This window comes from Vicugna pacos, chromosome 35 (assembly GCF_048564905.1).
Source record: "Vicugna pacos chromosome 35, VicPac4, whole genome shotgun sequence".
Classification (NCBI taxonomy): Eukaryota; Metazoa; Chordata; class Mammalia; order Artiodactyla; family Camelidae; genus Vicugna; species Vicugna pacos.
Genome location: NC_133021.1, coordinates 4,993,781 through 5,009,828, shown reverse-complemented (window position 1 = coordinate 5,009,828; position 16,048 = coordinate 4,993,781). Strand labels below are relative to the sequence as shown.

Sequence of the window (16,048 nt, the reverse complement as noted above, 5' to 3'; positions counted from 1 at the left end):
ATAAGTGTGACTGATTATATATTTCATTGCAAAATATGATTGTATTGATTATGGGATGATTGTGATAATACATCACATTAGTATTTTTAAATTATATCTTCCCTGCCCATACAGTTCTGAGCGGGGAAGATCTTAAGAAGCTGCATTATCTAATTGGCTCATAATTTTAATAGTGTAAAGATTCCTATTACTATCAAAGCTCATTCAAGGGATTAGACCTCACTGATTTGGCCTGCTCTTTAAATTTTTCTTAGAGTCTAAGACATTGAACAGATTGTTTCTGCCCATGGAGACATAGGATTTTGTTTGCTAACAACCGGTTAGCAAATTCAAAAAGAATAACTGTTTTTATTCCAGTTATATTAGTTAAATTCTAGCTTTAATCATGCTTTGCCTCATTTGTTTAAAAAAAACTGGTAATTGAGCATTGTTCAACGGGTATGAAATGTGAGTTTTTCTGAATAAAAATATACCAAAATCAACACTACTGAAAAGAAGTACAAAACTGAGGCAGTTGCCTGATTTCTTCCTTCTGATTTTACTGGTAATATGTGTGATCTTAGACATTTGTTTCTTGCTCATATTTATTTATGAACTGAGTCATAATCAATGGTTGTAACAGTGCAGATGAAATGTGGATTTTTAAAAATATAATACCAAAACACTGTGCTGCAGCTATGTAAATTCAAACTTAGCATGGACTTTTTCTCTACTTGCCCACAGCTTCTCTGGATACTGAAACCGCCAAGCTCTCAAATCCCAACGTTTTACTCACTTGTTTAGCTATGGAACTCCTTTCTGTAGCTTACCGATTTCGGCAGGATGTCACTGTTGTGGGTCATAATGCGGGGCCGGTCGGTGAGCCAGTGACATGTGGGTGGTAAAATAATTTACCAGAGACAAAGTATGAGCCCAGGAAAGAGTTTATTGAGGTGCGCTGTCATAGACATTGACGGGCCACACAGACGAGGGGTGCCCGCGTGAGCGCTGAGGGCCGGTTGTTGGGGTCTTTCATAAGGTCGGGCCAGAAGGTGCCTGATTGGCTTGTGCCCAAGTATCTAATTGGCTGTAGGTGAGGAGGTTTAGGGTCCGTGAAGGGCAGTGGGGTTTATGACTCTTAGAAGGTATGCATTATCTGGGGCTAGTAGTTTGTTAGGGGAAACATGCCCAGTAAGAATGTACTTTACCTGTTGAGGGACCACAGGGAGACCTCTGAGAGTCCAGAAATGGGGTTGTTGGGCTTTAAGGACGTCAGTTGGCCCACCAATCACCACATTTCTGATCTCCCCTGTTATCATTGTCCCTTTCTCTCCTGGTGCTGCACGGCCATGGGCCTCATTTTCCTTCTTGGAACACGCCAAGCTCCATTCTGCCTCAGGACCTTTGCACACATTGTAACCACTTCCTGGTAGGCTATTTCTCCTGTATTTTTAAAGTTTGGCTCTTTCTCCTCCTCCTAGCTTCAATGCCATGTGCTTAGAAACAATTTTCCTTACCACCTTCTCTGTGTGTTTCCTTCCTGTTTTTCTGGAAGACTACACTCTGTTTATTCCTTTAGAAGCAATTATAACTTGCAATTATGTATTTGTTTACTTGCTTATTTCTGTCTTCTTCCTAGACTATGAGCTTCACGAAGGAGGAGAAAAACTGCCGGCTTGTTCATTAATGTGTATGTAGCACCGAGCATCCCACCCAGCACTTTCTAAACCCTCAAGAACTATTTGAATAAACAACATGAGAATTATTTATCTTACATCTTTCAGTGATAATTTTTCCAAAACATCTCACACAACATTTTACTTTTACCAAAACCAAAGATGTTCAAATTATGTATATCATGAATATTGTCTAAAAAACTCTGACGAAAATTCTGCCATAGAGAAGTGTATAAACTAGAAATATGCATACTGTGGAAAATGCACAGAATATTCTACCATGTGGATAATAAAAATATATATACACATGTACATCCCTAGCTGTCTTTATGGATGTACACATATAATTATATATGTCTAACTGTATGTATGTAGACATATATGAATGTTCATGTATATATCAGGGTGGGCAAAGGGAGAAAAGAGGAGAGGACACGGCTGGGGTGGGGGAAAGACAAAATGGTACATAGTGAATATGGCACCTAGCAATTTTTTTCTATTAAAAGGAAAACTGCTTAAAAATTTCTCAAGAATTTTAGTCTACTCTCTTCATTACATGACTTCCTAAGCGTGTTGTCCTGATTATAATCACATAAATGTCGTTGAAATTTACTCTCATCAGATAACTACTGTTGAGACTACAAAGTAAAACGTTTACTCTCAGAAATATCCTAGTTTAGACAATAAATTATACAGTCACTGTAGTTAGAGCTCTTTAAGAAAGTCATCTATTAAATGCTAGGGGGGAGGTGGGAAGGGATAAATGTGTAGCTCTAGATTTGCAGATACTAACTAATATATGTAAAACAGATAAACAATAAATTTATACTGTATAACAGGGAACTATAACCTATGATGGAAAATAATATGAAAACAAATATATGTATGTTCCTATGTGATTGGAGCGTTGTGCTGTACACCAGAAATTGACAGAACATTGTACACTGACTGTACTTCAATAAAAATATACATAAGAAAAAACTACAAAAATAAATAAATAAATAAAAATAATAAAAATTAAAAAAAATTCTAAGTGGGGATAGAGCTACCAGACCGTGTGTGTATGGGGGTGTGGGGGAAGGGGTCTGTAGAATATAGGTACCTGCTCACTCCCATTTTTTCAGCCAATTCCCTTAAACTCTCTTCTATCCTTGGCGCCCTAGAAATTTAGCTGGCAAGGAATTTTATACTGAACCTGTTCAATTAACACATATATGCAGTATTTGACACATTTCGATATTTGCTGACTTTTGTGGCTTTGCATTTGCAATCCATCGTCCTGTAGCATTCATTTAACGTTGTTATTATTATTATTAATTTTTATTTGTTTATTTTTCTAAGTTTTCGACTTGGTTTTTATTCAAAAGCCCAGTTGCAACCACCAAAATGCCTGACTCAGCTCCCAACTAGACCCGGAGCATCAAATTTCCCAGCCCACTTAATTTGAAAGCATGACAAGATAGGCGAAAGCCCTTATAAATATGTAAAGCAGGAAGTTCAAATTCAGTCAAGTAAATCTCTCGTGATTGATGTTCTTTTCAAAGCAAAAATTAAAAAAAAAAACCTAATAAAAAGCAGCATATTTCTGAGGCCCCCTTACCGAAGGCTTCCCCAAGAGTCCAGCCTGGACAATGTACTTTTAGTGCTGTATTTATTTTGGATTTTTACCACTTCCTGGAGGCCAGGAGGAGCCACAGTGGGAGGATCCCAAAAAAACTCAGAACCACAGCCATTTTGTTTGTAAGGCAGAATGGTAGGGTTCTGTCAGCTGGTAAAGGCTTCTGGAACAGTTTTTAAGGAGGTGGGGTGGGTGGGGAGTAGAAAAGGATGCCTATTGTTTTTCATTGGCGCGCTAACATCATTATTTGATTTTTATTTTCTGCACAAACAGTAGTACTTACGGCTAACCAAGTCTAAATTTTTCCCCCCCTCTCCTCCCAAGGAGTTACAGCTCCCTAGGCTGAAAACGACGTGCATTCCGTGCACAGCTCTTTCAGGGGCCTTCGCGACGCGCAGGCAAACGTGCTCTGCTGGGAGCCGCTCTGCAGCGGCCGCGGCCGCATGCCGGGCGGGGACCGGGGCGCCGGGCTGGGCGGCGGGCAGGAAGCCCCCGAGTGGGCGCCAGGGGCGGGGTGCGGGCAGGAGGCTCCCCCGGCGCCTGCCCCGAGCCCCGGACCCTTCCCCGCGCGCGCGCGCGCGCGGCGGCCGGGGCGCTATTGTTCTGCAGCGTCACCGCGGGCCGAGCCCGGAGCCCGGCATCCGGCGGCCGCGCTCGGGAGCCCGTGTAAAATGGCCCTCACGCCGCCTTTTCCGGGCTGCGGGGGCGGGAGGGACCGCGGAGACGGGCCTGGCCTGGCAGCCAATCCGCGGCCGCCGCCGCCAGCGCAAAGTTGTTACCCCCGGCCGCCGCCGCCGCCGCCGCCGCCGCCGCCTCCCGGTCATCTCCGGCCGGATCGCTCCGATTTCCCCCAAACGCCCACGGATCCCGGGGAGCTCCCCCTCCAGACCGCGATCATGGAAGAAAGTCGGACTTCTCGTTTGCCACATATTCCGAAGATGTTCGGGGATCCATATGCTGCCTGCAGGCTGCTGCTGGTGGGGACTCAAGTATCCAGTCTATATTGTTACAATTATTTCTCCAGAACTGGCTTCTTTGCCTTCCACTCATGGTAAGTTTGTCATTTTAAACATTTTATGCCCTTAAATCTTTGAACGAGCTCCCGGCTAAAAAGGATTTGCATTGTGTTTCTTCTCGGAAAACCAATCTTTGTATTTTTTTCCTTAGCTTTGATCTCTGCACATTTCCACCTAATCTTGTCTGGTTAATTTTTACCAAAAGAAAAAAAATTAGGTTCCCCCCGCCTCCATGATCAAAGCTAAGTATTTATAATATAAATTATACTTTGATTACTGTGAACTAAGAGGAACTCAGCTATTTCAAGATGGACTTGTTTTGTGCCAGCAATGTTGGTAATGCCAAATATGTGCATATCTTCTTTATAAAAATTGTGTATTACCTAATATGTCCAGGATTAAATGATCAGCTGGCAAACTATGGATGTAGTTTGGTTTGGTTTGGTTTTAAATAGTCCTATTGTGGTTTTCCTGATGGATTACTTGGATACAAACTACAGAAAAGCTGCCCTTGGTATAATGAAGGCGGAGATTGACATAACCGGGTTTATATTAAGTTATGGCTGTTACTAAATAGTGGGTCTTTTATTTGCTGATCAGATCTAAACTTGTGTTCCATGGTAGTAATTCCCTCAAGCTCCTCATCGGATAGTCTTTGCAGAGCTATCTTGTTTTTCTCGGAGGTACATTGGGGAGACATTTTGTAATTTTTGGCATTTTTCTAATTTTTTTTTTCTTTTTGCACACGGTGGGAGATCTTTTTTGTTTTGCATTGATCTGTGTTGGTGGCGCTGTGGTTCTCTTCAACAATTTATGTCAGTTTCACTAAAAGAAAAAGGAGAAAAAAAGAGGTGGGGCAAGACTTGATCTATTATCTTATCTTTTTCTTTCCTTAAAGAAAGTTGATTTTGGTCAGAGGAGATTATTCAGTTGTATTATTTTGATGTTTGCTGTGAACTGTGAACTGTGGCTGAGAGCAGATGTGTCGTCACCCCAGCCCAGGGGGCATCAGGGAGGAGCATGCGTTTGCAGTTGTGTTTGATCTGATCTGATTATCTCTAGATCCGAATTTCTTCGATAATAGGCTGTCGGCTTACCCTCTCTTTCCTCAGTAACATTTTGCATTTTCCTTATATCGGAATATCATACGTGCCAGTGTCTTCGATTGAACAAAACGTTGGAGTTTTAGTTCACTGAACATTGTAAAAGTTAAATTTCGTTTTGAACCTAGGGATTCCTTAAATAACTATTCCAAGTTTCTCTGGGGAATTTTCTAGTAGTTGGACATATAGCAGTGTCTACATTATTGTTTGTTTTATTTTGAAGTGATATTTCGGTTGAATTTATGTGTATCCTTGTTCAAAAAAGAGCAAGTATCTTGGAATAAGATAATTTTTAAGAATATATATACAGCTGCTTTTAACTTAAAAAATATTGGTATTCGTATACCTAAATGCAGGATAAACCTCTTCCATCTTTGTTCTCACTGGAAGTTAGCTGACTGGAGAATACTGAATTTAGGCCCAAAGCCTCCGTATTATGCTGTGACATAGTTTTTACTAGTCTGTGAACATTTTAGTTGTTTGTGAAGATAGTAAGTGTGTCCTTAATTGAAAAAGAAAGTAGGAGAAATCAGTGATTGCACCTAAAAACATGTTATTTTGCCAAATAAAAACAACTGAAATAGTATCCTAGACCCCCTTTTCATATAATTGAATAGACTATTTCTTGAGAGAGTAAAAAATTTTGGAGTTATTATTGAGTGTTTTTATTCACTTTGAAATGTGTAAATGCCCATTTTACTAATTATTTAAAATTCTGAAGTAGAAAAAAGTGTGAAAATACCTAGGTATAGTATTTCTGATTTTTGTGTCCCTGTAATTTGTCTGTGTAAGACCCTTTCCTTCAACTTCAAAAATAATTATGTATTATGCCTATAATTTGTTTATATTCTGCTATAAAAATGTGAAAATGTTCACTGTAACATTTTATCTCTTCATAAAATTTAAATGCCCCCATCAAGACTAGATTTGACATTATAGATTATTTATGGAATGAAATACTGCAGGTGTAAATATATTATCTAATCCTCTGTGCTGTAGAGTTTAGTTCTCTGAAGTTAATCAGCTGAATAAAATATACTTTCCTATGGGTTTGTTGCTAAAACGTTCTGTTACTCAGCTGGTAATTTTTTTTGTTTTAATTTGTGGAAACTAAAAATGCTTATACAGTGTAGCCCCCCTTTTAAAAACAAACTGATGCTGTGAAGTCCATATGTAGCTATGCAACGTTCTTTGTTCTCCTACATCATCGACTATTACATCATTGATTATGAGTAACCATTATAGTTACATCTCGACTCTTAAAAATCATCATGGATATTTATGTTAAAGATATTCTATCTGTGGCTCTTACATCACTAAGTAAGGAGGTTTAAATCTACGAGGCAAAAACAATTCATTGTTTTACATTATTCTCCATTTTTAAATCCACCTTGTGCTTCCTTTTAGCTCTTGATTCTTTGGAGGTTCCTTTTTTCCTTAATTGACAACATTTCATAGGCATTTAGTTCGTGAGTTTGGTGAGATTAGGATTAGAATTATTAAAATAAGCTATGTTTTATCATGAAAAAGTCTTTATTGAATGGAGTATAGAGAGAACTCAGTTTTTCATAGTAACAGTTGCTAGCTCATGAACAATAAAGAATTTTTTTTAACTCTTGAAATGTCATTTTAATCAACAATTACACACTTATTTTTTCCTCGCACACTTTTTTTTATCGGAGATAGTAGCAAGTAGCAACGTTGACTATGTTAGAATATCATTATTATTTTTTTCATCCTGCCCATCCCTCTTGGAGGGGAGGGGTCAACAAGTAGTGACATGGCCAAAAAAACAGTTTGCAGAAAGAGGAAATAAATGATGCCAAAAACATGGAGGATCTGTAAATCAGATTCCAAACAATGAACCTCAGACAAATGAACTTGAAATTATGAGCTTGGTCAATAACAGAAATAAACTGAAAATTTTATTAAGACTTAATGTAGTGAACCTACATAATTTCCTGATTTGTTAGTTTGTATTCATTAGTATTGCTAAAGATTGGGGAAATTTTCAGGTTAGACAACCTTATTAGGAAAGATGAAGAAAAAAAGGAAGAAACATTTACATTGATATTAAGATGACCTCTCATAAAATGCTGAAAATATTAGCCATGATCTATCTTACATACCTTAGAATAAACTTTTTTAGGAGAAGTAAAAAGAGCTAAAAATGTTGCCCTCTGAAAACCAAATTCAGTACAGATTTGGAATTGAGTATATGTTTCTAATTCCATCCTCTTTTCGTGCATACATATCCATGCTATTTCTTGGACAGATCATTACATGTTTGCAAAGGAACAGATGGGAAAGAAAATGAGAGACCAAATGGGTGTTTGTGTTATGACTTTGTTTTTTTATCTTTCCAAAAAAATTCCCTAATGGAGACTCTGAAGGGGAAGTAAGGCAAAGATGATGATTTCCTTAAGGAAAAGATGAAAGGAATGGCCTGTATACTTGATTTATTCACCATTTATTTTTATCTATGGGTTTGTTTATTCCAGATTTTCCTCTTATTATGTGCTATTATGCCAAATGCTGGGGTGCAATATTCAGAAGAAGAGGCAAGGATCCCTGCTCTCATGGAGGTTACAGTCCAATATGGTTCAGTATTTTAAAGATATTTCAGTGGGGAGGGTACAGCTCAGTGGTAGAGCACATGCTTAGCATGTATAAGGTCCTGGGTTCAATCCCCAGTACCTCTATTTAAATAAATAAGCAAATAAATCACCTAAATACCCCCCCACACACACACACACAAAGGAAAAGACACTTTAAATCTAAGGTCTTAGATACGGGAGGTTCTCTTTGGGAATGAAGGCGTAATAAGATTTCTGGGGTAAAACCTTTTTAAAAAATTAAATCTGTTTTTATAGGATTTAAAGGGTCATTCTATTGAAGGACCATTATCTGTGACGCATTGAGGGAGAAATAGCCCTCAGATTTTAGATCTAGCCCAAACAGATGCTGCATAGATGGTTACCTAACGCAAATTCCTATTGCAAAGTGAGAAATAAAACATTAACCAAATAAGTTAAGAAGAGATGAGGAGGGGGTCACTCTGGTGGAAGGAATTTTGTGTGTGTTCTTGTGATGTCCATTTAATAAAAACTTTTTTAAGGTGGTAGAGCCTCATTTTGTACATTTTGTTCACATTGTCATGAGAGAAATGTCAATGTAAATAAAAATTGTAAAATGAAGCAGGGAAATACAATTACAGTGTTAAAGGATTATATCAGAATTAAAATATTTATTTTTATTTTAAAATCTTCTGAAAGAATTTTCAATGATTTTTTATATAACAGAAATTGTTATAATAAACATTTTAACTTATGAAGAGAATATAATTAGACATTTAGCTAATGGTTACTTCGTTAAGCACATCAGATATGGAGCAGGGAAGTGAGACTGCTGTTACATGCAAATGAATTGGACGAGAAGGACCTATTCGTTAAGAATCCTCTATGTGTGGTTTAAGATGACCTCCAGAACAAAGTGACCAAGTTACTTTGTCATAGAGCCAATTAAGATACTAACTAAATGTGTTACGTCATTTAGTTTGCTTTTGTACTAACGTAGACTCCTTCTGATAATGGCATAAAAAATAAGGACATTTATTATTTCAACTAAATTAATAATTAATAGGCAAGCCAGTTCTAGGTTTGGTTCAATAGCTCAGCAATGTTATCAGGTTTCCTAGTAGGTTCTATTCTTTTACATTGCAGTCATGTCAGCAATGTCTTTCCTCATAGTCACAAGATGGCTGCTGCAGCTCCAAGCATCATATCCTGATACTGCAGCTTCCAAAGGGAAGAGAGTTTCTCTTACGCATCTTTTCAGAAGGGAAGAGATTCCGTCCCAGAGGCCCACAGCATACTGCTTCTTACAGCTCTTTGGCCAGGTTTGTAGGACATGCTCATTTCTAAACCCTGTCACTAACAGGGAGATTGAAATTACCTTAATTGGTTTGGCTAGGGAAGGACTCTTGAAAGTGTGAACACCTGCTGAGTATCCAGTGCTCAGTGTGGCCAGCTCCTATTTGCTTTGTATAAACTTTAACTGCTTTGTAAAAACATTCTTGAATGATACAACATGAATATCTGCTTTCATAGAGGTGAACTGTTCACTGATGCAGCTACTTCAGAAAAACTAAAAATAAACATTTAATTAGAGCTTACAATGTTCCAGCCTCTAAGCTAAATGCTACCTTTATTAAATATCTGCTTAAATCCTCACACAAACTTTGGAGATAGGACAATTATTATACCCACTGTACAAATGAGGAAACTGAGGCTTGGAGAGGTTTGGTCAAGTTACACAGTAAATGAGAAAGCTGGAGTTTGAACCTGGGAAGTCTGGAATCAGAGCCTGTGTACCTACTCCTCTTCTGGACCGTGACATTGGGTATTTGTACACTTACGTTCTGTAACTTGGCATATGCATTGTATGATATCCCTGTTTAAATGAATCCTCTACTGAATAGTTTCATAAATTGAATCATCTCTTCTTAAAACGAGTGATGCCGCTAATTTATCTGTTGTATAGAGCTGAATTTTTGTGCATTGAATTTGCTGAAGGCACACATACTGCATCTCATCTCTTCAGGAACATCTCATGAAATTCCTTTATAGGCTGAATTTTTCATAGGGAAGAAAAAAGATCACAGACTAGAGACTCAGTGAGGCTTTGTGGAAGTAGATAAATTCATGATTCATAACATGAGGTTGAAATAGAATATTGACTTGTGTTTCACAACTTACAAGGTCAATTTTATGTACAGAATGTTCCCATCTCTACCATTGGCGGGATGTAGGGAAGTTCCCCCTTGGGACGTTTTTGGGGAAGTCAGTGGATCTCAAACTTCATTGTGCACCAGAATCACCTAAAACACCGACACCCGGCCCACACTGAGAGGTCCTGGTTCAGTTGGTCCAGGGTGGGGTCTGAGAAGTTGCAGGTTCCCAGATGTGCTGTTGCTGCTGGTCCAGGGACCACCCTTTGAGACACTGCACTAGAGAATTGAATGGTACCTGCCATGGTAAATATGCCGGACTTTAAAGGATGGCATTTCATAATTGGCAAATATATGAATAAATAAATACATATGCAGAATTGAAAAGGTGGTCAGAATGAGCTCACTGACAAACTCATCAATGACTTGAAGGAGGATCCTTTTTATGCCTCAGAGTGGGCATCACATTTGAGATTTCTTTTTCCAGAAGTTCCTATAGGTGTGCATTTTAAACTTTTTTTTTTTAAAATAGTAATCCATAATTTACAAATTATTTTTTAAAAGTAAAAATAGAACTTAGTTGTGTTCAATAGCAAGTTACATCTGAAATAGAGTTCTGTTTCTGTGGCATTTTGCTGGTTCTTGTCGAGATTTTATCCCACCAACCACTAATGCCCCACATTCATTAAAAGGACGTGGTTTCGATGAGACTGAGAAAGGAGGCTGTCATGCCAATGACCTATATTTAGCTCTGAAACTCAGGCCACTGCCTGAGTCCGCTGGAAACTCTCCATCCTCCCAAGACAGAGATCACGACCTCCAGTTGAAAAACACTAGCACATGCCAAGGAGTGAAGAGGACCTTTCCAAGAGTTTAATTCCTTCACTGCTTTGAGACTTAAGGAATATTTAGTTCTGAAGGCTTTAGCTCATTTTTCACTGAAGTATAAAGTCCAAGAAACAAACGTCCAACATAAGCAGATAAAAAACAATCAGCAAAGTCCATGTCCTGAACATTTCCAGAAGCCTGGATAAGCTTTGGGCTGGCCTTCCATCCACTAGAGGCCTCGTCAGGAAGCTGGGATGAAATACCCCGAAGAGGCAAGTTTGAACTGGTCACAGCAACGGCAAGTGTCACTGAGCACCTCTGTAATTACAGACTCTGATCATTTTAAATGGCCTGAAGTTGCCAGAACTGTGCTGCCCAGTACAGTAGTCACTAGCCACATGTGACCATGTACATTTAAATTTGAATTAATAAAAATTAAACATTAGGAGAAAAACAAGTTTATACTGCACAGCACAGGGAACTATATTCGATATCTTGTAGTAGCTCATGGTGAAAAAGAATATGAAAATGAATACATGTATATTCATTGTGCTGTACACTAGAAATTGACAGAACATTGTAAACTGATTGTACTTCAATAAGAAAATAAATAAAATAAAAATAGGAGTAAAAGATAAAATGTAAGAAGTAAAAAAAAAAATTAAATGTTCGGTAGTTACACCTGGCTAATGATTACCATATTGGACAGCAGATTTATGGGACATTCCTGTCTCCGTTGTTCGGGCTACTGTAACAGAATACCACGAACTGGAGGGGCTTACATACAACAGAAATTTATTTCTCACAGTTCTGGAGTCTGGAAGTCCAAGATCAAGGTGCTGGCAAATCCTGTGTCTGTGAGAGTCCTCTTCCTGGTTCGTAGATGTGTCCTTGCATTGTGGAAGGGATGAGGGGCTCTCTGGGGTCTCTCTTACAAGGGCACTAATCTCATTCCTGGGGCTTCACCCTCATGACCTAATCACCTCCCAAAAGCCCCACCTCCAAACACTGGGGGCTAGGATTTCAATATGTGACTTTGGGGTGGGAGGTACATGGACATTCTGTCTACAGTAATGTCCGTAATTGCAGAAAGTTCTGTTGGACAGTACCAGTCCCTTCGACCACAGTGGGCTCACACTGTGGACCAGCGGCCCTCAACTCTGCCTGCACTGAGTAGCTCTCAGCTCTGCCCAGAAACTTAAAAACAAAATACCGCATCCTCAGAGAGTCTAGTTGGTCCGGATGGGTTCTGCGCATAAGTAGTTTCCAAAAGCTGTCCAAGGGACTTGGATACGCAGCTGGGGTTGAGAATTGCTAAGTGACACTGTGGAAGAAAGCCACTAAACCCGAAATTGGGGAGGTCGGTGGACAATGTTGCTTCTCTCATCTCAATGTTTCAAAAGCTGCCGTCCACCTGCTAGGAACTGAGGAAGGTTCAAACTGAAAGACTAACTGCGCAGTCAGACCAGTTCTGCCAATGAATGCTGCCTGCCCAGTGAGCACCAACTTAGCTGGAAGAACTCAGTCACTACTGTTCAGTTCCAAGTTGCCTGATGCCCTCAAGAGCGAGTCTTGGATACTGAAAGGCCATTCTGAAGTTAATTTGAGTTTTCAAAAAATAATATGAAACGTATTAAATTTACATACCCAAAGGTATGTTTTTAAACTTAGCTTACAAATCTTTTCATATTTATAAATTTAGCAAATTTTAGAAATCATGGTCCCTTAAAATTTGGTCTCATTTAAAGCATTATTCAATTAAACACCTCGTGATTTTTTTATAGACATGTATAAAGTTGCTACATTCGATTGCCTCCTTTGGTACTTAAGCAAACATTTTCAAGAAGTTAAAGTCTTAGCAATCTAATAAATTTAACGTCTAAATTTGGTGATTCTTAAGTTCTCTTAATGTTTCAACACTATGTCTAAGTTAGTAGAAGTTCTACGTAAAAGTGCAATAGGCTGTTACTCCATTAGGTCAAATGTTCTTAAACAGAATGATTACTTACACTAAGAAGCATTTCTGTACGTTTAAATCTTTCTGAAAAAAGACTCTTACTCCCAGAAGAGTTACGTCCTACCAAACAATTTGGGATATTGCCTTCTCAAGTTTATTTTTTTCTGCCCTCTCCACTTATTGAAGTTTCTTGTTTTGCTTTGTTTTGTTTTTCCTTTGGGCGGGGGGGGGTAGGTATTTAGTTATTTTAATGGAGGCACTGAGGATTGAACCCAGGACCTCCTGCATGCTAAGCACGCGCTTTACCACTGAGCTATGCCCTCCCTGTACCTTGAAGTTTCTTGATGAGCAGAGGTTTTGGTTAGAACACAACTAGAGCCTTGTCTGGGACACAGATGTGATGTCATGAGCCTTATTTATGTTCATTGTATCCAAAAAAGGGACATATTCTTAAGGTCTACTTTCCTGAGATACTGGGTCATATCTTTATATTTTTCAAGTCAAGTTAGAAATAGAAATTTAAATCGTTGGTCCCCACACAAGTGGCTGCATCAACTGACAAGTATTTGGATTTTTCATTTCTTAATCTTTTAAAATATATAACTGTCCTTTAGAGACCTTTGAACTTGGCGGAATCCTACATTCCTTCAAGTTCTGTCTTGTAGGACAATCAGCTCTTGCGGACATTTACAGTTACTGAATTGACACTGAGTGTCTCTCACAGGCTCTGTCTGAGTCTCTGGTCACAATTTCCAAGGCTATTCTATTGACGAAGTTTTTTTTAACTTCCAGAAAGCTGAGTAGAAGCCTCTTCATATACATTTCTCTTGAAGACATTACGAGAACACTTTAAATACACAGCTTTGACCGATCTGAGTTCCTCAGTCTGTCCTTTACTACATGGATAACCTTTGGCCAATTTAACTGTCTAGACCCCCAGTCTCCTCTTCTGTGGAACAAAGTGATACTATCTGCTCACCTGGCTGCTGGGAGAGCTCAGTGGGTTCTCGCATTTAAAGCACCTAGAATAGTGCCCCACATGACAGAAGCACTCAGTATGTGCTTTGAGTTCATTTCTTCGTAGATGCTTCTGATTTCAGGGATCCAAATAGGGCTTACACAGTGTGATGGGGATTAAAAACATCATCCCATTCAGGTGTTAGGTTGTTGCCATGTTACAGAGCCTCCCATTATCCTCTCTGGGTCTTCTGCTAACAGTCGATAAGTCACTTAGCCTTTCTAAGAATCAGGGTTTTGTGGGGGGAAGAGTGTAGCTCAGTGGTAAAGTGGTAGAGTGCGTGTTTAGCATGCAAGAGGTCCTGGGTTCAATCCCCAGTACCTCCATTAAAAATAAATAAATAAACCCAGCCCCCCCAATCGTAAGCATCAAGATTTCTTCGCTAACTGCTCTTTACTCATTAAATAAATCCTTATTGAGCTTCTACTAAGTTGTGCAGAGCTTAAAGGATTAAAGGGAGGGGAAGGAGCTTTTGACCAGAACCTTGGAAGACTGGTAGGCTTCCAACATAGAGAAACCAAGTCAGGCAGAGAAAGCAGTGTGAGACTAAGCAGGGAGCAGAGAAAACGCACAGTACCTGGGAATACCCGCTAGGACCCCGGGGCGGGTAGAGATCCAACTGTGAAGCCTGGGGGCTAGGGACTGGGAGAGACAGACTCGTACTGGTAGCTTGGAAACAGCACCGAAAGGATTTGGAACGCCAAGCTTGGGAACCTGGATGTCGGTCATTGCCCACAGAACGTCAGTCCAAATGCTTACAACTGGTCAGAAAATGGTGATGGGATAAATACAGGCGAGCTACCTCTTTCTTAGAGTAACTTGCTTACCCAATAGCCTGGTAGAGGAAAACTCCAGTGGTCTGGGTCTCTGGCCAGATAAGTTTTGATGGGAAGAGTAAAGAGAAATAAATGTGAAAGGTTGAAAGTTTGGGACAATTTTCGGTGAAGTGTGGCCACTGGGCAGCAGGGGGCAGCATGGGGGTACTGAAACGTTGAATGATGCATAAGAGATTTTTTTGCTTATGTTTACTATTTCTTGATAGTACGAGTTTGTCTATAAGGCTACTTATACTGAAAATAACTTAGTATTCTCCCCCCCCCACACCAAATGAATAGAAATTTAAAGAGAAAAGAAGAAAAATAACAGATTGGTTCATGGCAGAATGACAGTGCTGTTCACTTGAGAGCATAAACATAGACAGTTTTCTATGTGTGATTTCCTTTCAAATGCATAGGAACTCAGATTTCATATACATTTGAAAAGTGCATTTCAATTAGAAACACCTCTTTATATGACTTAAGATTTTGCAATTTTTTTTTTGCAAGTACACTTGTTCAACACTGTGTTGAAGGAACTAATGAAAGAGTGGAGAAAAACTTGAAAATGAAATTTTAGTTAAATAAGAAATAGAAGTTTTAATATACATTCTATTTTACATGCCAGATGTATGGGATTTCAAATTTGGGGGGTTTTATGATTATAAAATTTTATTTAAGACCTTTTTTTCTTTATATCTAAAATTCAAGACTATCTGCCCTACATTTCATCAGATTTTTTCTGGTTCAGTTCACCTCTCACTAAGGTTCTTAAAAGTTTGGATGGTCAGGGATGTTGAGTGGAAAATTGGAAATTTCCAGGTAGATTCATTGTAGCTCTGGAATTTACCATTGCAAATGCTACATCACACCCACCAGAAAACCTCTCTCTCTCAAATGTTTGAGGAAGATGGTATCAGACTGCGTCACACACTGCTCACATAGGGAGAAAAATTTTTTTCTTTCAATACATTTCAAAATCTCTTTTTGAAATTGAAGTATAGTCAGTTTACAATGTTGTATCGATTTCTAGTGTACAGCACAGTGTTTCAATCATACATGTACATATGTGATTCATTTTTGTATTCTTTCTCATCATAGGTTACCACCAGATATTGAATATGCTTTAGGGAGGAACTTTCCTTTTCTCTCTGTGTTGATACATGATGATACACATGGTACACGTGACCCCAGGGCGGGTCCTTCACGAACTCCCTTTGGCTCCCTCATTTCACCTTGTTGTGTATGTGTCTTTCCATGTCTGGCCATAACACCCTACGCTTGTCACTTTCAATAGCCACTTGACTTG

At 39.1% G+C, this 16,048-nt stretch overlaps 1 protein-coding gene across 2 annotated transcripts in view; it reads left to right on the top strand.

Annotated features, from left to right (window-relative positions):
• Positions 1-3,862: 3,862 nt before the first annotated feature.
• The window catches only part of EPC1 (enhancer of polycomb homolog 1), a 90,008-nt gene continuing 77,822 nt past the window's right edge, over positions 3,863-16,048 (top strand). For both annotated transcript variants that reach the window (XM_072955439.1, XM_072955442.1), the window contains exon 1: positions 3,863-4,324. In XM_072955439.1, the coding sequence (XP_072811540.1) occupies positions 4,322-4,324 (3 nt within the window). In that variant the 5' untranslated portion in view covers positions 3,863-4,321. The remainder of the gene's footprint in view (positions 4,325-16,048) is intronic.